Source organism: Amblyomma mixtum, chromosome 6, assembly GCF_055824585.1.
Source record: "Amblyomma mixtum isolate Tamu chromosome 6, ASM5582458v1, whole genome shotgun sequence".
NCBI lineage: Eukaryota > Metazoa > Arthropoda > Arachnida > Ixodida > Ixodidae > Amblyomma > Amblyomma mixtum.
In genome coordinates, this window is record NC_143017.1 from 157,612,744 (window position 1) to 157,636,590 (window position 23,847).

The window sequence follows — 23,847 nt, forward strand, 5'->3', positions numbered from 1 at the left end:
TATTCGAAAGCTGGCTACCAATGTTTGAAACTTGGCTACCAATGTTTGAAAGTTGGATGCCAGTATGAGACCTTTGCTGGTCCATGCTGCAGAACGAACATCGGGACTGCGTTGGCCGCTTGATCGGCCGAGCGTTGGCCCAAAACTGGCATGAAAGTAAGGCCAATGTGTGAAGTGGTAGCGCTCGGCCCAAATGCCAGTGTAGGACCGATGTTCGTGCCAAGTTTTGCCAACACTTGCGCGACGTTCGGCCAATGTTGTTGTGCTGCCTGGGAAGTAGACTACTTTGAAGGTGACTAGGTTTGGAACGCTCCAGTTATGAAGTTTTTTTTCTACGGCCAAAGGTCGGATACTTTTCTAACAGACCTCGTATGTAGATAGAGCACCGTGAATCAATCTGCTGTAGGGAAGCCGAAACGTCATTTCATCTTTCTTTTTGTCAGCACCGTTTATTTTTGGTGACGTACCATCCCGAGCAAACGGCCTTCCGTCAAACTCTTCACTCCAAAGACTTTAGACGTTATGATTCGATCCCGTTGGGTTCGATACCGACCGCGGCGGTCGCATTTCGGTGGAGGCGAAATTCTGGAGGCCCGTGCACTGCCCTGCAATATCAGTGCACGTTAAAGAAGCCCAGGTGGTCGAAATTTCGGGAGCCCTTCATTACGGCGTCCCTCATAGCCTGAGTCGCTTTGCGACTTTAAACCCCCTTAAACCAAACCACACCTTTATGATTTTGAATCTAGTGACAGGAAAATTTTTAGCTGACATTTTCTCGAGCATAACTGCGCCTTTTGCTGCCGGAAAAAGGGCAGCATACCTGAATATATCCAGAAAATCAATTTTTACTGAGATAATCACTGGAGGAAATCGATGAAATTGTCTTCAATGTCCATTTAATAAGATTATGAATAAGTGTCGCATTCTTCTGATTACTGTCCTAACGACCAACCATGAGATTTCTTTGTTCAGATGCGGTTTAGAGAGTGGGATTTCGAAACGCATGCATGTTGCTTCTACAAGAACAGCTAGCTGTCCCATTCGCAGTCGTAAAGACAAGAAAGTAGCAGCTTTGGTGAAGAGAAGTGAAAGAAGGTATGGTCATTACGAAGGCACGTCAGTGGTATCCATTTGCCTTACATATACTACGCGGTCGGAATCAAACGCGTATGCAAACTCTATGAACAGAACAAAATCCTCTGCGTTTCTGGGGTTATCTGTAGTGAGCAATACTCGTGATTCATTTGTTTCAATGTGAAGTTCCATCCAGCCATGTATTCAAGTTCAAATGTTCAAAAGAGAACACTTCCAGGCACTTTGCAGTGGCAGTACGAGAGGGCGGAGAAATTGAGAAAGCGGTTGAATGCGGAATGCAGGCAGAATGGGAAAACTACTTAGACACTTCAAGAGTGTTATTTTGACAAGGGGTATCTTGTCCACATAAAGAAGTTTACAGTATACGATGATGTGTGGCTAGATCGCTTCTCCAAATCCCTGCTCACCGCAGCTGGCGCTTATGAAGCCATCCCCATGGTTGCGCCCTCTCGAGGAGCTTTACCAAAAACGCTCCTCACTTGCTGAACAATGTAAAGGAGCACTTTTACGTTTCGCTGCTGAGTAATTCGCCAACACTACCGAAATAGCTGTGCCCTGAAATCTTAAGCGATTGCATTGCACTTCCTCTTTTATAGCAGATACAATGGCGAAGTATACCGACCATACGCAAGTTATCGCAAACCCCCGAAACAAGAGGGCAATGAAAAAAAAAACATCTGTAACCTGCCCAACGTGCAACGAAGGCACGCGCAGCCACAATGAAACATCTAAAGTGAACATGTCCCATTCCATGGCGCTATTTCGAGGCCGCTTTTGTGTTCACGTGCCGTCGCATGTGTGCTGTACTACATCCCTTATAAAAATGGTCTATAGACAGTCTATAGACTTCTTATACACTCTGTTAACTTCGTATAGATCTTACCTTTTGTCTATTCATAGTCTATATACTGTCTATAGAAAAAAGTCTACTAAAAGTGTATGGCCATAAATCTATTGTTTATAGACTGTCTATAGCATTTGTATTGCCTATAGACAGGTCTCTAGGATTTGCCTATAAAGAGTGTATAGAAGTTATACAAAAAAGTATGGACAGTCTGTAGAATGTTTTAAAAAATATTTTTAAGGGCAGAAGCAGTGCCAGCCACTGCAACGCTGCACTAACTCGGCCTCCTGAGCCCGCGGCTGATGCTAGAATTTTTAGCAGGTCGTGTTCTTAATCTTTTTCTTTTTACGTATATTTGGCACTGACCGATATTTCATGATGTTAGGCCTTCAAAACTGCAAGTACCTCTTTGTCAGTCTCTCTTCGCTTCATAAGATCCTGGCAGACTGTCTTGAAGTAGTGGAATTCATCTCTGCTGGAGGATGTGATTCCCAACACGCGGGAAACCGCTGGAAGGAGAACTGAAAACGCCAAGAAGGTATGTAGAAGCGTCCACCTGATTTAAAATATCTGAGCAGTGCTTTCAAGTGCATGAACAAGTGCAGGGTTTTAAGAGTTACTGTATGTTATTTTTTAAGTATGTACCAGAAAAAGCATAGCAATTTTTTAAAGCTTATGTTGAAGTCAGTCTTTTTAAAAGCGATGACAGAAATATATTTCGGCACTTACGTACGCATGCAGAATTCTCAGTTAATTTTCACTGAAGCTGCTTTTTTGAATTACACCACGACTCAAAAGTTTTGGTCTTCGTTCATACGCAGAAGCGTTGCGCTCCAACCACTCAATATGCAAGGCATGTTCGGTCTTGCTACGTTCATGTCAATTAAAATAGCTTATCTGACATCACGTTTCTGTTTAACAAAAACAAGAATTAACTTGTGTCATTATTACTACCCCGCCCTTAACACCACTACTGCAATTACAACTGCTGCTTGTACAAGTACATTTAGTCTATGTGCCAGCACTCAGAAATGTTTATTCCTGAGCGCGTTAAACAAATGCTGATTGATTTATTAATTCACCGATTAACGAATCAATTATTGAACAATTAAATGATAAAAGTAATAACTAATAATGAACTTGGAGATTGCTTGATTAGTTGATTGATCGTTTGATTGATTTTTACTAATATTACAAAGATTTGAAAGAAAGTCTATGCAGAATAACATGCTGTGAGTGGGCCATTTATTCAGCCTTTAGCAAGTTCAAAGCCTTCATGAGGCTATATTTTCCTTTACAAAAAAAATTCTGATGTCTACATAGCTCTTAAAGTGAAAAATTTATTGCTTCTTAACTTCATCTCAATACTTGGGCAGAACCTTGATCTTACAGTCGCCTAAGCATACTCTGCGCAGTAGTTCGATTTCGCAAGTTACTCTATTTTACTGCAACAAGTAAGAACGTCATGCTCTTGGGCTCGTATGTTTTTGCAAGCACAGGAAAACGGTCATTGAGATCTCCCATTAAAGCGAAATTGGAGACAAAACTTCAAATTAGTCTCCCAACAAATAACTGCAGGGCATATGCAAATTCATCTTTAAGGTTTGCCAAGTAGCCACTCATACTTTACCTTTTAAAAGCATGGAGAGTGTCAGTTTCTTTGAAGATCCCTCTCTAGTTTTTTTCATAAACTCGTCAGCGGACTCATCGCGGGTGTCGATTTTCATGGAGAATCCGCACTTTGCTGCGACGTTCAGTGAGTAATGGGCGTAGAACCTGCGGGTTAGCGAGAGCAGATCTCCAGCTCATAAAAAGACGCTGTGCTACAGGCAAAGTTGCCCTAGCACAAATGATACTCTTTAGTGCGCCACACTAATGTTTTAGATGATTTCGTCATAGTCATACGTGTACACTGTGCGCTCTGTGGACATCTGCAAAGCACTTAGAAAAGAATGTAAACACATTTCGCAACACGCTACAGTGCAAGTTTTGAACCGAAAAGCTCTCTTAATTAAGCTACCAGAGGCAGATCACTTCCAACCTCGCTTCTGTTTTTACAGCGCAGCTGTTGTTCGCTCATCTGCCGGTTGAGAGGGGTTAATTGTGTGCACGTCACGTGACCACTCGCATATCACGTTACCACGTACCAATCGCATGACTTGTACAACGCTACTCACGTGACTCATATAACGCTTCTGATAAGTTCTCAGAATCACAATGTCATCACACGCATGACTCTCTCGAATAGCTCTGATTGGTTCGTGATTGGTTCGTGACTGATTCTCAGCAAAATTTTTGATATACCGAAAAATTGAACGAGAAAATACGTGCATTGTGTGGACAAAATTTCTCGACTAAGTGCCTCAGTTTGCATCAAAAATTCAAAACGGTTCAGTTAAAGAATTCGCCAGCAACAGCTACGATGTGATCATTCCGAGTATTGCAACAGTGTTGTGAGTTTGTACAGCGAAAAGCTGTTGTACCGAATTCGGAATTCATCCACAATGCCCTTCAGTAGGCAGTCCCCATTACAGCTTTTGGTACAGCAGGTGTCACCGCAAGCTGTCGACCTTGCGCTTAAAGGCAGCTTGCACTGTTCTAGTTGGTTAACGGTTTGCTGCATTGTATTAAGTACAGCGTCTTTAGAGATTGCGCCTGCAGCCTTTTGGTTACAGAGAGCTAATCCGTGATGGCCTTCAGTGCACGCGCCCCCAACTGCACTCTAGACAGAAATGAGTAGAAAGGGAGTAAAGCTGCCCTCTCGCACACTGCCTTTTATAAAAGGCAGTGCACTAGAGGACAGCTTCACTACCTTTTTAGTCCTTTCTGTTTGGAGTGTATAATTCGTCGAAATCGTCAATACTTTGAGCTATGGACGATCATAAACTAGATAGAATTGACTAAAAATAAGTAGGCTGAAGCATATTAGACGAACGAGCCGATAAAAAGACAAAAAGAATATTATTTTTGCCTGTGGTGTCACTTTGTGGACTGCAAATTTAAAACATCCGGCTCTTTCTGGATAACATTTTTGTCAAAAATTGAAAGTTTGTGACAAAATCCCGGGAAATTTACTTACTCTCTTAAATCGATAGATTTCTTTTCCTTCGCAGCTTCCGCCAGTTGCTTGCAGGCCACCTTCGCACAGTCGTGTGTCATTGTGGTCATCTTTGAGAAAGCCATAATTTCGCATAATTATTTCTGTCAAGCATCCGGGTGTCGTTCTCCTAGCAGTACACACTACGAAACGCGTACAACCGCCTTGAGAGCCGGCATTTGCGCAAGGCATTTTCTTGTGGATCGAAATGCGGCCCACCTGTGTTGCTACACGGCGTGTTAAAGAACTTGACCATTAGTCTGTACGGCTGGCAGCATTGCCCAAGTATAGGTCTTATCCGGCATTGAAAGGAGGGTTGCGTACTGCTCATAAACTGACCACCTTCCCAGTGGACGAACAGGCTGTAGATAGTTGCGCACCACAACACGCTTCGAAGAAACGACTCGTAAGGAAGGCAGCTATTATGAAGCCCAACATAATGGGATAGATGAACAATGAACATGCAGTCGTCTAGTACGTGTCGCGTCGGCCGCAAGCGTGGACTGAATATTAACTTATCTCTATACCGAATTGAAGTAACAAGCTCACAATTCTCAATAAAAGCTTGTTTTCAACCCTGCCCGAACGAGATTTGTACGGAAACACTACCCAAAAGATGTTCTTCGACTGACTAACGGTTCCTTTAAAGTGTGGTTGAATTCAAATATAATTTGATCCGGAACCCACAGGTTTCGCCATGACCTGGTACAGGTGCCCCAAGAACCAAACGGAGCACGAGAGCGGATGAAAACTGGAATTGCGGCGAATTCTAGCAGCAGATGTGCATGCACACATCATGGGCGCCAGTGGCACATCCGGCTGACCAGTAAACAATAATTTTATGTTCACCATGTCAGCGGCACAGCCGAAGGAGCGCAGTTTTTTTCACAGACGCGTGCTTTGTTTCACTCGGGGCACCTGCACACTGTGCCAGCTCGTATATCGAGTGCTTCTAATAGAATTAGCACTTGCCTTTCGCAGCTTCGTGAGGGAAAAGGCCGGACTAGCGGCTGGTCGAATTCTCTTCCAACATTCCACAGGTGCGAACGGCATCATGGAGTCAAGTGCAGAGTCGGCGAAATGCTTTGCCTGCAAGTGGCCAAGTGTTACGACAGCGCTTCCAGCAATGTGCCTTTGTGCTGCTGGAATATAGGAGTACTCGCGCGGGATGATCAGACATCTCATGAAACAATTCTGCTAAAAGAGTTGGACTTACCCTCGATGATAATTTTGATATTTAACTCTATCTGAACGCTTGTACTCTAAGTCGAGGTTTCACACAGGCTAAAGATATATTTCTGAAGGGTGAGGGCGCGTCGAGGTGAGTGAAGGTTGGCGGTGGTAGTGTGGGCATCGCCTTAGCTACGGTCGTGTGGCGGAGTGACGGCTTGTGCTTCCGAGAACAGCTGCATTTCCCACTGCGAGGGAGAGGGGGGGGGGGGGGGGGGGGCAGCCCCTACGCTCTAAACATGAATACGCAAAGTAAAAAAGGGAGAAAGCTGTCGTCTACCGCACTCCCTTTTATAAAGGGGATTGCGCTAAAGGACAGCTTAGTTCATTTTTACTCCTTTATGTTTAGAGCGCAAGTTCGGGGGTGTGGTGGGGAGATGGCTGCTGGGTGGTGCTTTTGGTGGGTCGAGTTGGAGGATGAAGGCTCCTCGTTTGGGCTAAAAGCCTCACTTCAACAGACGCAAATTTCCAGAGGGCGTTACAGTAGCACTTCTTCCGCAGTAATTCCAAGCCTGTGTCGCTGCTGCTGCTAGTAACTGGAGTGCGCGTCTGGCAACAGTGAGTTAACTGAGCACATCATTCTCATTGTGTGTTTTATCGCGAAAGCGCGTGCAGTATGTTTCTCTGAAGTGAGCAGCGAACACTCCTAGAGTCCGTCCGTATGCAGATATTAACACTTGAATTCTTACATGCGTTACGTCATAATTATGACTGAAGCCCCAAAGGTCGCTCTTGTTTTGAAGCACAGAGCACCAAGCGAATGCTCATCGACAGGACAACGATGGACATAAAAACAACCGGCGTTATCTGCCTACCCCGTTGTACCGTCATTTCTGCCGTTTAAGGTATGACCCTGGACCAACACCCAACTTCGTACGCTTGAATTCTTCGGTTAACCACTATCAAGACGACGTGTGACTCAACAGACAGAAGACATACAGAGTATTGTGCCTTCCTCATCCTTCCACTATGTCCAGCGTCGCCTTTGGCGTTTCTATATCAGAAGCATTATCAGCCAACTAGCGTGATTCTATGCCCTTAATTCACAGGCAAGTTTGAATTATGATACTGTCAGACAAGTCAACTAGCGGGCTTCGTCTATGTGGGAGAAAGATGCTGCTTTTTCAAAGAATATTTACGCGCTCCTTGATGCTATCCCACTTCGCGCTCACTCGATGGTATGTATTTGTTGTTCCTTTTTTTTTTTTACTTGTAACTTATGGGTTGCATTGAATAAATCAGCTACACGATACCAACAGTTTTAGAAGTTATTTGCTTTATCGCATTCTAACAGGGAAGAATAAAGTAAAAGGAAGTATTTATGGCAATGCTCCTCATACCCGTCTGTTGGGCAGCCTTCGGAAATCCCTGACGAGAACTTGTTTCACAAGATCTGGCTCTCCGACAACGAGAGTGGGCCGACCCCCTTCGTAGACGCTAATGAAGTGATGAAATCAAAGCAAGAGAAGACCGCGTCAGAGAGTAAATATTCAACTCTTGGGAAAACCATCTTTACAGGTTATTAAGGCTATTTCGTTCACGAAAGAACACTGGAGATAGTCTTGCTGACAAAGATTGACGTTTTTGGTGGCATCATTAGTGTCCTCAGTTAAGGCGATAATAACTTTTTCTACAAAAGGCCTCCCTCATGTCACAGCAGCGCTCAGAATGAATCCGCCTGATTTTGTCCAGCTAACTCGCTACGGCTTTAGAATAACTGTAGTGCTAATGTCTATTTGAACTATAATTAATTTGAGCGTCGCACCCATTAAATCCACTCATGCCCAACAATTCTCGACACAACCATTTTTGAACGGGAAACCTTTTATGAACTCAGTTTTTTCATATAAGATTCCACAATAACAATCAATATATCCGCAGATTCCCCGACGACAGTCTTGCATTTGTTTTTTCTATTAACGTTTTTGCTATCGTCAAAAGCTTTCCCCATTGTTTTTTTCTGTGTTAGTCTTGACTGTTCGTTGTGACCGATGGAAACACTTTAAAAGATAGGTTTTGCTACATATCAGAACAATGGGCCGTTACCTTCAATGTTTCCGTAACAGTATCTTACAACTTTCCAATTTTTTATTTTTATTCTTGGAATGTTGGTCATGATGTCATTAGGAACTGGCTTTATACTGTACAGTTTAAACTGCTATACAGTACAGATAGCTTAATTAAACTGCTCTAGAGAAAGGGAATAATCGCGTAATATTTCGAAAAGAACAAACATGACCATAAAATGGAAACCAACAAACCTTAAAAGAAAATAATCAGGCTGGCCTTACGTGAACGCAGGCAGACCCTTCGGAAACGCGCAACACACAACATTACCCTTTTCTGGCAGCTGCGGCAATTGCGCAGTAATTTATTTTTTCACTGCATCATGTGTCGATAAAGCCGAAGTAAAAAGCTCACCCAAAGACACGTCCCATCTTGTTATATCTCTCCTGGTCGACAATGCAAGCCAGCTGAAGGTTGTTAGCGAAGTGGAAAACCGAAAAGAAAATAATGGACAAGAAAGAGAATTAATGTTAGTATTATTAACACATAACAGAAATGCACAAATAAATAATACGCAACGTTCCCGCACTCTTCTATGCTATCGGCTGCCATGGAGGAAGGAGGAACTCAGGAGAGGCAGTTTCGTCTCATTTTTTGAAGCCGGACGTGAAGGCTGCCCCCTCCAAGCTATCCAGGCTATTCAAGCTCCCGATATAAGCCAACTTCCGTCTATCCTCAGCGTCCCTTTAAAATTGGTTTTTCAGGGCAATTTTTCAGAAAGTTATACGTCATAGAATGCAATACTTTTGTTTTGTTTTTTATTTCTTTCCATTGAACTCATCTACATCATAAAGAAAAAAAAACAGAAAGAGCTACCAACCTTTCCCACGTGTCTCTTTGTCGGTCCAAATATAAGAGAAAAATCTTCCTGGACCACGCCTTGGTTCTTCCAAAAATTTCGCCTTCTCGACAGGAACCTGAGCGTTGCAAACAAGTAATATCCGTGCTCGTCTGAATGATCAAAATCATTGCAAAAGTTATCACGGAGGATTTTATGCCGAAACTCATATGAAATGGTTGCGAATCAGCAGTACTCTGGAAGTTTGTTCAGAAGCTACTCTACTTTCTGTGACGGTTTATTTTGCAAGCTAGTGACAACTGACCTGAACGCACCTATGCTGAATTTTGGAGAGAATCTTCAAGCAGTAATGACACCACCACTAAACATCGGCACTATGACTTTTGCTATATATTCACCGTAGGGAGAGACGCGACGTCTGTTCCCGTAGGCACCATGAAGTGCAGTTTTTGCCCTCACCTTTCTACCCAAGCAAAACGAGAGCAAAAAAAAATGCTTTGAAAATTCATTTTCGTGGACACCTCAACCGTTCTGCGAGGGGACTAAGGCGAGAAAGAGGCACCGTAGCGGAGGCCACCGGAATAATTTCGACCACCTGGGAACCTTTAGTTTCTCCTGACAACGCACAGGACTGCCGGTACTTAGATTAGTTATCCGGAAGTGGAAAGCCCAGTAACTATCTCACTTTTGCTGGGCACCTGAGCCGTGTTTTGAGGAAACAGAGGAAGGTGGGAGTGAAGGAAGAAAGAGGGAAAGAGGTGCCGTGTCGGAGTGTTCCGGAATCGCATCGACACCTGGGAACCTTTAACCTGCATTGACATCGTACACTTCACGGGCGCCTTTTGCGTTTCGGCTCCATCGAAACACAGCCGCCGCGGCCGGGCTCGAACCCGGATACTCCAGCTCAGTAGCCTAGCGAGATAACCACTGAGCCACCTCGGCGGGTCTGCCAGCACTCAGACATGCATTCAGGAAAAAAAAATAAAGAAATAAAAGCACCCTACCCACATAGTCTACACGTATGCAAGTTCTCAGACAGCAAGATCTAACGCGCCAAGGCAGTCACGAGTACAAGTTCAAAAAGCAGGTCACTGCAAACACCAGAAGCTCGTGTATACAGCCAGGCACCACGCTTAGATTTCCTTGATGGGTTGGAGCTGGTTTATTGCATACCAGATACATATTCGTGCACTACAAGGTGACACCTTTTTCTCGTCGGTTAGAAAGGAAGAAAAAATGGTTTTATGTGCACCTGTACCCTTTGTTCGTCCTTTTCTTATACTTGATGGAAGGAAGGGAGGAAAAAAATTAACTCTAGTATTCTTGACTTTAGCGGACTTAATGACATCTCCAGAGGTCTTCCTCCTTGGTGTTATCCCCGGAGTCGTCTCTGTCGTTCTTGTCCATCCGTGGTCAATGATCGGATGCCCTCAGTCCAGGGCTCCGCTAGCCTCTGCCGCCCGTTGGGCTCGCTGTACTAGACCCAGCTGGTTTTCTTACCGGTCTCTCGACACCAGTTTCTCCCATTGCTCCGCACTCGGGTCTTGCACTTTGGGCACCGCTTCAGTGTTCTGACAGGCCCATGTGATGTGGTCACAGCGTGGGTTTTCGATCGTTAGCCCCAGGAACACGCGTTTGGGTCTATCATGGGGACCATTTTGTTTAGTATGCGGAAGTTTGACTATGAGCCTGTCTGTAATTGTCTCCAGTTGACAGCTGCCTCTCTTGAGGGATTTATGAGGCGGGGGATATCGTTTTCTGCTGTCGCAATATCTTTCTTGTATGGCCGAGTACTACCGCGGTACTGGCGTGGGTTCCCCGAGGTTTTCGACTTAAGATGCTCTCAAAGTAGAATTTCTTCCAGCAAACCTATCGGTCTCTTGGTTTCCTGCCACTCCCGTGTGTCTCGGTACCCATATCATCTGGTGTCTGATCATTTTCGTGCCGTTTTTTCTCTTGTGTTCTTTAAGACTGTCGCCCGCTTCGAGGAGTATATATATTGGGTGCGAGGCGAGCTATTTTGTTGTTCACGAAATCTCGGCAGGCTGCTTGAGAGTCTGCGAGTATTTTAGCGACCGCCCTAATCTACAACCCTCCGCCACCGCTAGAGCAGCGGCTACTTCCTTGACATCGGCTAATGTGCAGTCTCGCATGGAAGCGCTAACCTTTTCGCGGAGCGACAAGTCGACCACCGAGGCCATGGCGTTTTTTTTTATTTCTGTTTCTCCCCCTCTGACGTACGTAGCGCGCGCGTCTACGTACATGGTCGTGGGCATAGGTATGTTCAGTGGATGAATTCGGCCCGCACTTCTCTTCGGCCTTAGTAGAGGTTGGAGTGCATGTTCCTTGGTATACTTTGAACCCACACTGGGCTTTGCCTATCTGACTGTCACTGTGCTGTGACTTTGGTTTTCTCTTGTTTAGTTTTTTTTTGTTTTTACTCCCCCGATTTTTCCTCAAAAATGTGTTGTTTCTTTCTATTTTGAGCATTTAGTTCCTTTTTCATTTAACTTGAATTGGCTTTAAGACGCTAAAGCGTTGCTGGTCCGGGCTCCCTCTCTCTTTCTTTTTGTCCCTTTTTTTTACCTTTTTCTGAGAGGAACAATTAAAAGACAAAAGGGCATCGTTTCCGCCCTCCTAATTCCTCGCCTCTGCCGGCTGTATCCGAAAAACATGTTCGTACGCAGCGCTTGAACATGCATATATACCGCCAGGAACGGAGTTAGCAGCTGCGCATTTTGCGTATGGCGCGAACCGCGCGTTAAACAGCATTCGTGGCCATTGCCAATGCCAAGCTGCAAACCTGCATCGAAGCCTCGCGCCCGTACCCTCAGCGACAGAAATGGCCAACAGCAATAAGTATGCGGCATGAGCAGTTTTCCGCCACGTGTCGACGGAGCTTTCCAAGCTAGAACGCAAGAGCCAATAAATGAAATCACGTTGCTCCTCTTTTTCCAACAAAAATAAGCTCCATTTCGATATCTTTCTGACGAGGAGTCTACCTCTGACTCTTCATTTCTGCTGTTCCGCACCTTTGCTGCGAGATTATCGTGAATCATAGTAATAGCATGAAATCTCCGATCATGGGGCTCATAATTCAGGAATAACTCAATTAATTAATAAATTGTATGAGGTAAGCGGGACTGCAGAGCTTCAGTGGCGCGAAACCAAAGCTGAAATGTGCCACCCTAGGCCGCCGGTGAATGCAAAATTGATGCGCCCACGGGTCGTCCTTATACAGACTAAATGCGTTCATTCCCATGGGCACCGCTTTTCCCGTTTCATTGTATCTTCGAACACTGCATTATTTATTAGCGAAAACAAAACCTAATTTGCAAGGAGTTCAATCAGTGCGTATTAATGTCAGTGCCCCAAAGCAGAGCACCTGATATCGTACCCCAGAAACACGTGCCACACTCACTCCGTCTCTCATTCTGCGCATCACCATTGTTTCTTTTTGTTTTAATTTGCACCACTACGCCATGCGATACAAGTTAAAATAAAAACAGAGATAGAAAACTGACATTTCGTGATAAGAGTGGCAGGTTTCACAAAAGCACCAACAGTTAAGTCGGACCGGGCTATGGCGCTTACCTTTGGGCAGGCCTTAGATCTAAAAATTGGGGGTGACACTTACGCTCCGCCTTAAGGGCGAGCGTAAGTGCGAGACTGGGAATCGGAATCAATCATCTATGTGGAATCGGTCATTCTCTGCTTTACAATCATAGATCCCTGGGAGTCATCGTACCCCTCCTAGCGAAGTGGTGCAGCGGTGAAGCGATGCGCCACTGCCCTGCGATGGTAGGTGCTCTCACCGGTGAGGCTTGTGTGACCCAGGTTGCTCTTCCCGATCAACTTGTCGCCATCAGTCATTATTTTAACTGTCAACTGCCACGGTGGGCAGGTTCCTGTGGCATCAGAAGGTCACGTGACCTAGGTGCACCACCTGGGTAGCTTCTTCGGGGATTTTTCATGCATATTTCACTCATGGTCAACGACGCCGACATCGATGACGCCGATGACGACGCCGGCTTCGCGTTATAAGACCACAGCCCTGAAGCCAGCAGTTTGTCATATAAAAATTAACAACTATTTCAGGAAAAAATATTCATGCTCCACCTCGCCAAGATTCTCTCAACAGCAAGTTAGCAGGTTTACTTTAGAAAGCCTGCCTCATCTTCACCTCTAAGCTTTTTCATTTGCATTTACCAGTGCCATTTTCAAAGCGGTTTTCTTTGCGTCCCCATGCCAAGCCTCATAAAGTTAGAACGGGACGATGTCTAAATATTTCCCACAGAAGCCAGCCGATTGTCAAAGAGCAAACACTAATGTAGCAACTCACAAGTATACAGCGAAGCTGCAGGCAACGACGAAAGCCACAAGTTCGGGTATGGCCGGAAACGTCATTCTCGGCTGCTGCACGGTTACTGTTGGCTATACCAAAACACGTTGCTTAAGCAATGTTTTCCACTTGGTTCTAACGCAGCTGTCCGGGCCGGAAAACAGAAAATAGTCAAAAGGAAACGGAATACAGGAAAAAAAGGGGGCGAGTGGAGTTGATGGAGGGGTGAAGGATATAGAAGCAGAATAACCAGCTTCCTTGCGCAGTTTTATCGCTCGCTGCTCAGTGATGTTTTTACTTCCCTCGCCTGCAGACTGTGACCTCTTGCCCCTTGAACAAGTGCGGCCTTCTGCACAAAAACATCTGGGCATCATGTGTGCACTGAAAGCCTGGTGCGCAGCTATATGCTTTTGTACGTAGTAAATTCTGCGCGGAAACTAGGTCAGATTTTAAAACAACAGCGTAATACGGCTGGTGGGAAATGAGGTTGAGTTAGTCGTTAACTGCCCACCCACCCACTTCCCCGTCTAGAAGCGCCACCAAACCCCCTCCTCCAACCTTGACGCTCCGAAAAATTCCGTCACATGTGTGAAGCCTCGGCTTAGTGTAAAGGTATTCTCTGGAGTAAAAGCATGAAATCAATTAGGGTAGATCCGATTGGTAGATTTTTCGCATCAGATTGGCCATCCTGTCAGTTTTTAATGCGTTGGCACTAGAGCATCCATAACTGCAAAATAAGTCCGTCGTTGGTGTGTAAAGGTATTCTCTGGAGTATCGGCATCGGAGTATCGGCATTGCATCGGCGGAAAGATGCAAAACAGAAAGAGGTAAATCCCCCTCTGCAGATGAAGGAAACCCCTGTTCAGGAAAGAAACATCTCTCCCTCCACTTTTACGGGAGTGGAGGGAGAAAGATGGATAATTGGAAAGAAAAAAGGGAGAGAGAGGGTGGGAGGAAAGAGGTGCTGAGAGGGAAACCGCGGTTGCCAATCACAGTCGAAGGGTGGAGAGACGATATGACGTGTCACACGGTAGTCTATGAACTGGATCACACCCCGCCGCGGTGGCTCAGTGGTTATGGCACTCGGCTGCTGACTCGAAGGATGCGGGTTCGATCCCGGCCGCGGCGGCTGAATTTCGATGGAGGTGAAATTCTAGAGGCCCGTGTGCTGTGCGATGTCAGTGCACGTTAAAGAACCCCAGGTGGTCGACATTTCCGGATCCCTTCACTATACGGCCTCTCTCATAGCCTGAGTCGCTTTGGGACGTTAAACCCTAATAAACCAATAAACCAAACCGGATCACGCGACCCGTTCGCACCGTCTGAGCACGTCAGCGGCATCGGCTGCTCCATCCGGGGGAAACGCTAGGGTATGAACACACTAGCGGAAAAACGCGCAGCTCGCCGCTGCTGTCAAAACGCGCCGCGAAAGGGACGGCCATTCCGGCGGCGAAGACTACGCGCGAAAGCGCCCCCACGCAAAGCTGGATAAAGGCCAAACCGGTCGCAGTCCCTGCTTCTGAAGGAGCGTGCGGGGTTGCGCAGCCGCCTCTGGAATGTAACTTCGGTAGGGGCCAAGAGGTGGCGGCACCGATGCTCCCCACGTTACTAAGTCGGACGCCAATCATTGGTCTCTCCGCTAACGCATAGGAGCCCACTGCACAAATTGCCGTTCTACCCACATAAATAGCGTCTACTAAATAGCTTGTACAAAGTTATTACAGCTTTCGCTGTAAAAAATCCGCGCACTTCGCAATTTCTTCCTCTGGCTTATTTCTACCAAACGCTTGCGAACACGGAAACCTTAACTGGCTGTGACAAAAAACAGGATCATAATTTATTTTGCTTGCCAGCTCCCCGTTTTCCGTCACGGCCATTCCACGGCCACATATGTTCAGAAAGTCGGAACGCGGAATATCGTCTGCTGCCACTGCTCCAAGAGGAGTGTTAGGCCTATAGAATTACCAGGGATCTATGAATGTAAAGTAGAGAACGGCCTTCTGCATATTTGAAAATTAGCCGATTACGCTATCGCGTCATACCCTTAAGGCAGAGTTTAAATGTTCCCTCCAGTTTCTGTCGTTTGCAGACAAACTTTGGTGCTGATGGTGATACCAGCCCCAAAGCGTTTCCAGTATCAATGGAGAGGTGTTTGCGCCGATTCAGGCGACGCGTGTTTCGCTGTTTTTGATAAGGCAGCGCGGCATGCGAATCATTCCGCGCAGATTTCGATAAAGCGGCTGTGCAAGTGATGGGCCAGCTTTCGATGATTTTCCTTTTCCCTGGCGCAATTGCTTGCTTGAAAAACACGCCCTCTTCAGACAGTAAGTGTTCTGGGGCTGAATCACAGTGTTGCCAGAACAAAAAACGTTCGACGAAACCGTGTACAGACTGTAATAGATTTGAGACTGCATCCTGTGGCCTCATTAAGCGCGCTGCGCTACAATCCGTGTCTGCACTTCCGGCATGGATGGCCGGCGCAATGCGGACAGCAGGCGACATCCGGCGCAATTGCAGCCGTGGTTGAGAAGCGTCTGTAACTGGCTCTTCGAAGCATCGGACCAATGCGGCGAACAGCGCAACGCAATATGCCATTAACTGCGCTGTTAAATTCGAAAAACACCAGGTCACTGCCGCAGAGCGCTCAAGCTCTGGCGGGTTCTAACAGCAGTAACATGACATCATCGCTGAGTGTGCTCGCCTGCACTAGTAAGCACAGCGGTTCCGACGGCCCAGAATGTCGGTTCGGCTCACCTCAGCGCCTGATTAAGACGAATATTTTACTTAGATAGAACAAGTTTTAATTCCGGCAACGTGTATTTCATTCTAGGTCGTTACGTGATGCATCGAGCACGTACCCCTTCGAGGAACCAGCGTTCCTCAAGTTTCGGTTGCAAGCATCTACTTCAATCGCATTTTGCCCGAAACAAGTACGAACTATAGACACTGGGAATGACGGGTGTGGAGCAATACTTGTTACAAAACTAGAGGGAGTTTGTAGTCTTCCTTATCCCGAAACCAAGCAAGACAACACCCTTACGAGCCATTCAACTGGCTTATTTCTGGGTGCTAAAACTGCGCGAATCGTGGTATAAGGAATACCAGAAAAAAGCTGCTCATTAAGCTGCTTGACTGGCTCAAACTTCCTCAGCATTTGGCAACGCACAGCAATGCTGCGAAATCAAGCGCTTTCATCAAGGACTTTCAGACGCATTTCAGACACACGGCAGTGTTCCCAATAACATTATGTTATGCATTTTAACATTCTTATGTATCAAAAACTCGAAAAGTAGCCCCAACGACGACCGTGCGTCGCAGGCCATTCTCGGACAACAGATTTGAAAATTGAAAAATTGTAAGATACTGTTATGAAAATATGGAAGGTAATGGTCCATACTTCTGATATGTAGCAAATTCTTTCTTTTAAAGTGTTTCAGTTGATCGCATCGAATAGTTAAGACTGCCATGGGAAACCAATGGGGAACACTTTCGACGATAGCAAAAACGTTAATAGAAAAAAAAATTAGAATACTGCCGTTGGGTGACCTGCGGTTATATCTGATCGTTACAGTGAAATCTTACATTATATGCAAGAACTGAGTTCATAAACTGCCAAAGGAATGCCACGTCGGCTCCGTACTCACAAAACGAACTTTTGGTCAACAGTCGCCGGTACACGAAGTTCGCTGTTGAACCATATAGTTCGGTCCTGACGCCACCTCTGAAGCTTCATAGGTCCAAAGGGATAAGGACGAAAGTATTACTAGCCATTCAGAGCTCTGCGACTTCAGGTTTATGGTAAACGCCCCGCCAAACGGCTTAACAGTAACCTGTGACCTGGGAACATTTCACCAAGGTTGTACTTAATACAGCCAACAGCCCCGACGCTAGCGATGCACACGGCAGGAAGGCCGGGCATGAAAAAGCATAGTAAAAACGTTTGCTGATCTTGTTAGATTAGTGCTCACATTTATGCTGTCACTCGCAGTCGGTTTCCAAGCGAAAGCTGCAGCAAGCACCAGCGAAAATCTGGCGAAGAGCAATCCAAACATCTCGCGTGCAAGGACCATGCCCAGCCTTAGTGGAGATTTGGAGTCAATTCATCAGTTTTCCAGGGACTCTACAGACATTCAACAACTACTGCCATCTGTTGGCCGCTAATAGCGAACACCGCGTAACTGAGTGGGGTTACTTTGAACTTGTAATTTGGGCAAAAATAGAGAGTTCCGAAAGATTCTGCGCGAACGTAGTGATTATCATGACCGACTCTGACGTGAAATGCTTCTTGCGCTCACAATTTCTTTTTTTCCGACTGCCACAGGAAGTCAGCGGGATGTACCGAAAATATGATTTCCGGCGGCGATGTTGAGTGTTCAGAGCCACACTGCTCATGATTGCAGCCGCGCAAAGTATAAGCGTTTGTCCAGATTTCCTGGGCTTGGGTGTCTGGCAGGCTCGCGCTCATATCCCTGTGGTAATCGTGATAGCACGGCAGGCGGTAAAGAAACATTCCATTCACCCACAGTTCCAACATATGACCACAATTTAGAATATGGCCCTTGGTAGGGTGGCTCCAGTTTGAGCTTTGTCAGTAAGGTAGAGTAAACTATCCGCCTACTGCCAGCAAATATTGAATGGAATGCGGCGCATCACATGTGTATGGCACAGCACCCTCAAAACAAGAAGCGGACTTAATACAACGTGCACTTGTGTAGAAATATTTCAGCAAGACTGTTACCGAGGCAGTTTTATTCAAACAAATACGTCTATATCGAAAAGAAATTTCAAGCAACATCAAGCGTTGCTTCGATTTAAAGAAAGCCAAAAACGACGTCGATAGAAATATTAAGGGGTATACGCAAAAATCTCAGCGATGACTGCACCTTTACCTAAGGTCTCCTAATTCTGCGTTCGTGAATAAAGGAGTGAAAGCGCGGCATCAGCGATTTGTGGAAGCAATCCAGTTTCTCTCAAGTATTCCAAGTGCTGTAGGCGTTAATCGATGTGCTGAGCAATTTATGAGCGCTGAGACCACTGCGAGGAAATCCCCCACAGCATCGCAAACAGCTGCTCTTGATTTTCGAACCTTTGTTTAAATTAGAGGCTGGTCCTCGCTCCATCCACACTGCGCCCGGGACACTGGCTTGAATTTGCGCTTCAGAAAGTCGTCGAATTGCTGCAGTGGACAAGGATCGTTGCAATTCTCGATGGGAATGTTCGAAACTTTTTTTCCCGTCTTATAAATGACCCTGACATAGCGTTCGGATGTCTTGGAGGCACTGGGAGACAACACCTCGACGATGACCGCGGCCCCGTAGTGCGGTCTAATGGTCAACGTGTTGTTCAGGCCCAGGAGGGCGCCAGCGACGTTCATGTCGTGGTACGACAGCAGCGTTATCTTGGGCCCTTCATCGGTGTCGTCCGTGCCCTGGGTGAGCGACATGCCCTTGGTCTTGCCGATTCTCACACTGGCCACCACGTCCCTGAGCATGGGGCCCGCCATGTTGTCCATCTGGTAACGGGCGATCAGGACGACCAGCTGCTCGTTCAACCACCAGAGCTGACGCAGGTGCTTCGTTGCCCACTCCGGCAGGGGCATGTTGTACTCGCGGTGCACGAACAGGGCGTCCAGAACGCGCGCGATGGCGGTGAATCGCGCGACGCCCGGCTTCTCGGTCACGTGGGCCATCTTGGCCACGTATTCGAGCATGTTGCCTGCAGTGCCGAACCTCTGCGGCGGGGGCATCGGCGAGGACACTGTTCTCGTCCTCGAGGAAGACGGCTGCGAGACCAAGGAAGGCGGTTCCTTGACGGCGGAGAGTGCGCCGATCGTGGCTTCGAAGCGTCGCATGCAGAGCGTGGCGTACTTGTCTGTGCCGTCGGGGACGCTGATGATGGTCACCGGCTGCCAGTCCTGGTCGGGCTTCCAGCGCCGGTTCTCGCCCTGGGCTGGATACAAGCCGTACAGAAGGAGTGCGGCGCTGTCAAAGCAGCGAGGAACGGGGCTGCTTCGGGCGTTCACCTGCATGTGCGGCAGGAAAAAACACGGTTGCGAGATCATTGATGGTGCCCTGAAACATCTGCTCTGTGCGTTAAGTCAGTGTAGGGCTTCAGTTCACCAACAACCGAAAACTGCCAAACACAGTGGAGAAACGCTTGGTTGTATCAGCACTTTTTTCGGCATAGCGTCGTCGGCACAGCATTGTCAAGTAATATCCGTATCAGTTTTTAAAATATCGGAAACGCGGTTACCCTGGGTGCTGTGGACCAACAAAATTTGGCTATTTCAACGAATTACGTGCACTGGAGAGGTTCTTTTGCCTGCAAGCTTCTCGAAAGCGCATGTATTTTGGTACGATGTAGGCAGAACTTTTGCTTCCATGTATTCCTATGGGCGCTAAGCCTACTTTTCACCCCCAGTAGAAACCGCCTGCCGCGAGCCCCTCGCTTTGTAAACGCGGTGTTGATCTATACTGAGATTTCAAGTTGGGTCAAGGCTGTTCGTAATGACAGGTGTCCTTCAGTCTGCGGATACACGAGACCACTGGCGTCGCAAGAGTCAGTACAGATACAGTCGAGGTCAAAGTTCAATAGTCCACTCGAAAGATGCACAGAGCTGCAGACAAAGCAGGATTCCTCCGCAGCTGTTTGGTTATAAACGTAACGCACTTCTACGATCGAATATCGAAAATTCGGACTCGAGGAAATCAAAAATGTGTTCGAATCGAAGATAGCCCGATTAAAAGGGAAGGAGAGGACAACTTTATCGAGCTTTTTTTTATCAGTAAAAATTGATTCCATGGCTCTTTCGTGCTTGTGTGTGCGTGTGCGTGCGTACGTGCGCGCATTATTTCTGAGGAAAGTGCATACAACTTTTTTTTGCTCCACTCGATTCAAATTCGGGACGCTAAGACCGAATAATAAAGCTTCATGATTTTGTAAGTGAATGGCGGTGTAGCCCATCCACAGGGATCCGCGGACAAGAAACTGCCTGGAGATCATCGCAATTTACTTGCGAAAATGGCCGGTCGTTGTCACCTGCATTTCGTTTTCGAGTTTTTCTGGCTTATGAAAGCTTCATTTCACAATGATGAAATGGAGCTTTTATGATGACGTCATTAGTACGCGGTAATTTATCCATGCATGCCAACTTCAATTTGTCCTTAGTGTCCCTTTGAAATATGTGATGCGGGCGGGACCAAAGTGGCAGCTGGAATAAACCGAAAGTTCGAATCAAGAGAGTTATTTTACGACTTATACAACTGCGAGTACGTTACCTAAAAAAAAATAAAAAATTCGGAAGGCAGTTAAGACTACTTACGTGCTTTGAATGCGAAAGCATTGTTTTTATTTTTATTTTCTAATTTTTTCTCTTCCTTTCTAGTGGCACACCTACCGATTAGCATACAGTCTTAAGGCAACGCATATACCAGGTTCACTTTCGTTCGCCGAAAAGCAGCGCGGTTTATGGCCTATGAAACCTCTATATGAAAGTTCTGGTTCAACTTTCCCGCACCTTCCGAAGAAATTGTTTTCTTTGATACCACGGTGATGTCAACTGGCATTTTTGGTACCACTTCTGGTCAACGTCGACGCCCGGTTTCGTCACCGATTAGTCATTTAATGCTTTCGCACTAAAACCATCAGCCTCTAATTTCACTTCTAACAATGATGCGTGCAATGCTGGGGCTCTCTACACAAGTTTCACAACCCTGACGGTACAGCACCCAGCTTCTACTTCCGTGTTATCAGCACCATGCCTCGGCCACTATGACAAATCCGACCCCGTATTCCTGCTTCCTCTACGACCGCAAGACCGCGCCCTGCATAGGAGCTCACCTCTCGCACATCCCAGCCGAGGAAATGTCCGTAACGGGCGCGCAGCCACTTTCCGAGATCCCACATGGTCTGGCGGCCCCTCGTGGTCAGCCGTCCGCGTCCCATGGGCCACACGTGGCCTTCGTTCGGGTCGCCAGGAAAACTCGTGAGCGGCGCACGGTCGCCGTGTCGGAACAGCACCGCGACGTGTACCAGACGTAACTGTCCACTGACGCCTGAGGAGGCGGCTGTCTTCGATGCACCCAGCGCGCAGGTTGCGTTTCGCAGTACAACGAGAACAAGCAGCCAGACACAGAGGCGCATGCTTGGGGCCATGCAGAGAGGCAGAGTGCCGTGTGAAAATCTATTCGCTGAATTACTGGGAAAGTTTGTCACACACCGGGAGATTTGCTCTTCCTTCCTTTGTGGCTGATCTTCAATGCCCGACTACGCGGGCTTACAGACCGAATGATTTTTGCTGTAGCTGGGCTCTTGGAATTAATGGCGCATACCGGATGAATTTTGTGCCTGCCTCTTCTTCGTTTTCTTTGAAAGTACTCTCTTTTTTTTCTCCCTACAAGCGTAGTACCACAAGACTCTGCAAAAAGTACGTATACGTAGCGTCCACTGCGGCATATAGTACACAGTGAAACTGTTAAGGTGTAGGCTGCTCGATTCTTTCTGAGAGGCGGGGCACAAAAAATTTTGGCCACTGTATTTGCTGGCTCGAATTTTTTTCAATTGGGAGTAGCCAAGCCTCAGAGATATCCGTAAAGAAAAAAAGACAACTGACGCCATCGCAGTTCGCTTGTGAAAACTGCCTGTGATGGCGACATATATATATATTTTTACTTTTCTAGCTTATAGAAATTCCATTTTTAATGTAGGTGTCCTATTTGCCCCTGAAGCTTTGTAATCGACATAGGGCAGCTGCACTTTGTCTCCAGTTTCTCTTTAAAGGAATAAGTAGAGGTAGAAATAATATATAAAATAGCATGGAGTTTGTACAGGCTAGCTAATATCTCAATATGAAGAACGACCATGTCATGGCCCTTTTAAGGGTACGACGTAATAGCGGAATGGGTCAATTCCCATATATGCAGAAGGTCGTTGTCTACTTTACATTCATAGATTCCTGGAATTCCTCAGACCTCTCCTGGTGCAGTGGTGTAGCGGTTACACGATGCGCCACTACCATGCGATGGCAGGTGCTCGCAGCGGTGGGCCTTGTGCGGCCCAGGTTGATCTTCCCGAGCGACCAATCATTAATTTACCTGCCACGGTGGGCAGTTTGCTCCCTATCCAGTGGGGAGGTTGTGATGACGCCGCAAGGTCACGTGACCTGGGTGGCCCACCTGCCTCCCAGGTTGCTCTCTGTGCACCACCCACCAAAGTCATGCTCGTGATTTTTCGCTCATAACGCCGACGCCGGATTTTCTAGCCAACGGGATGTTTAAAGCTGTCGCGTTAAAATGGATGGCATATTCACCAGGCTCTATCAAGGTAACTTTAAGAGATCGGAAGAGGGCGGAGTGGGTGAGGGAACAAACGCGGGTTAATGACATCTTAGTTGAAATCAAGAGGAAGAAACGGGCTTGGGCAGGGCATGTAATGCGAAGGCAAGATAACCGCTGGTCCTTAAGGGTAACGGAGTGGATTCCAAGAGAAAGCAAACGTAGCAGGGGACGGCAGAAAGTTAGGTGGGCGGATGAGATTAAGAAGTTTGCGGGGATACAGTGGCGGCAACTGACAAAGGACAGTGTCACAGAAGTGGCGGCAGCCCGTAAATTAATTTTGTTTCTTTGTATGTGTCTCGGGAAGAGCAAGAATGCATGCACGCTTTTTTTTTTCAGTTATGTAGACAACCCCTCGCATTGCGAAAGCGGAGGCGGCTCAAAGTCGGCCCCGATACTGCCGAAGTCTTGAGCTGACCATTAGCAGGAAAGAAGTTGCGGCCTACGTGACTTGCTTTTTGGTTGTGTTTTACTTTTTTGCGTTACCAAGGTCACCGAATCGAGAGTCGAAGCCTAGGGCTTCTTTTTAGTTGTGCGTTCATTTTTTCCTCCTCCAAGATGGCGGCCATGCAGAGTCAAAGCGTAGGTGCCTACGTTATAGTGCCTAGAATATACTGGCTAGTGTGCTGAGCGCGGGCGGCGCGGTGGCACCCGAGGTGATGCCTGCGGCGGCGGCCGTATAGACCTTTTTCAGATGCGTGCGGCCATCTTTCGACAGCAGCGCCGTCTTGCGTCTGGCCGATTTCTCCGCCATGTTGGCTTGGGCGGCCGCCGCTGCGATACAGGCAGCGAGTACTCGCCGCGCTCTTCAGCCTTATCCGAGTGTTGATTTTTGCATGATCTTGGCCTGCAAAGTGTTGCACTGTATGCACTGAACAACTGTGAACAAAATGGCCCGTGTTTCGGCGAGCGGCGACGCGGATGTTTCCCTGCAAGTTGTGCCGAAAATCGGCATTGGAGGTGCGCTTCTACGCAAGTGTGCGCAATTTCTTTAACGGCTTTCTGGTATCTATAATGGAGACATTTATTAATGCGAGCACG

At 46.8% G+C, this 23,847-nt stretch overlaps 2 protein-coding genes across 5 annotated transcripts in view; both read right to left on the reverse strand.

The window, feature by feature from the left end:
- The window catches only part of LOC149340927 (cytochrome P450 3A41-like), a 79,573-nt gene that overhangs the window by 20,846 nt on the left and 34,880 nt on the right, over window positions 1–23,847 (reverse strand). For 2 of the 4 annotated variants that reach the window (XM_089549874.1, XM_089549872.1), the window contains exons 1-9: window positions 13,475–13,760; window positions 9,154–9,250; window positions 8,688–8,740; window positions 7,607–7,703; window positions 6,009–6,125; window positions 5,019–5,107; window positions 3,570–3,715; window positions 2,345–2,460; window positions 468–605 (exon numbers count right to left, since the gene is read on the reverse strand). In XM_089549874.1, coding sequence (XP_089406000.1) covers window positions 468–605; window positions 2,345–2,460; window positions 3,570–3,715; window positions 5,019–5,107; window positions 6,009–6,125; window positions 7,607–7,703; window positions 8,688–8,740; window positions 9,154–9,250; window positions 13,475–13,539 — 918 coding nt within the window. In that variant the 5' untranslated portion in view covers window positions 13,540–13,760. Of the gene's footprint in view, window positions 1–467; window positions 606–2,344; window positions 2,461–3,569; window positions 3,716–5,018; window positions 5,108–6,008; window positions 6,126–7,606; window positions 7,704–8,687; window positions 8,741–9,153; window positions 9,251–13,474; window positions 13,761–23,847 lie in introns of those variants that run through there. The other 2 variants (XM_089549875.1, XM_089549873.1) reach the window with 2 other exon arrangements.
- On the reverse strand, window positions 18,222–21,628 carry LOC149340930 (lysosomal acid phosphatase-like). The gene is made up of 2 exons (XM_089549885.1): window positions 21,314–21,628; window positions 18,222–19,496 (listed from the first exon to the last, which is right to left on the reverse strand). Exons 1-2 carry the CDS (start codon window positions 21,626–21,628, stop codon window positions 18,567–18,569), a joined length of 1,245 nt encoding a protein of 414 aa, XP_089406011.1. The 3' UTR covers window positions 18,222–18,566.

Coding starts and splice junctions, on each gene's coding strand:
- LOC149340930 (XM_089549885.1), bottom strand. CDS start 21,628: ATGGCCCCAAGCATGCGCCTCTGTGTCTGGCTGCTTGTTCTCGTTGTA. Junction 19,497..21,313: donor TCGGCTGGGATGTGCGAGAG/GTGAGCTCCTAT, acceptor CCGCACATGCAG/GTGAACGCCCGAAGCAGCCC.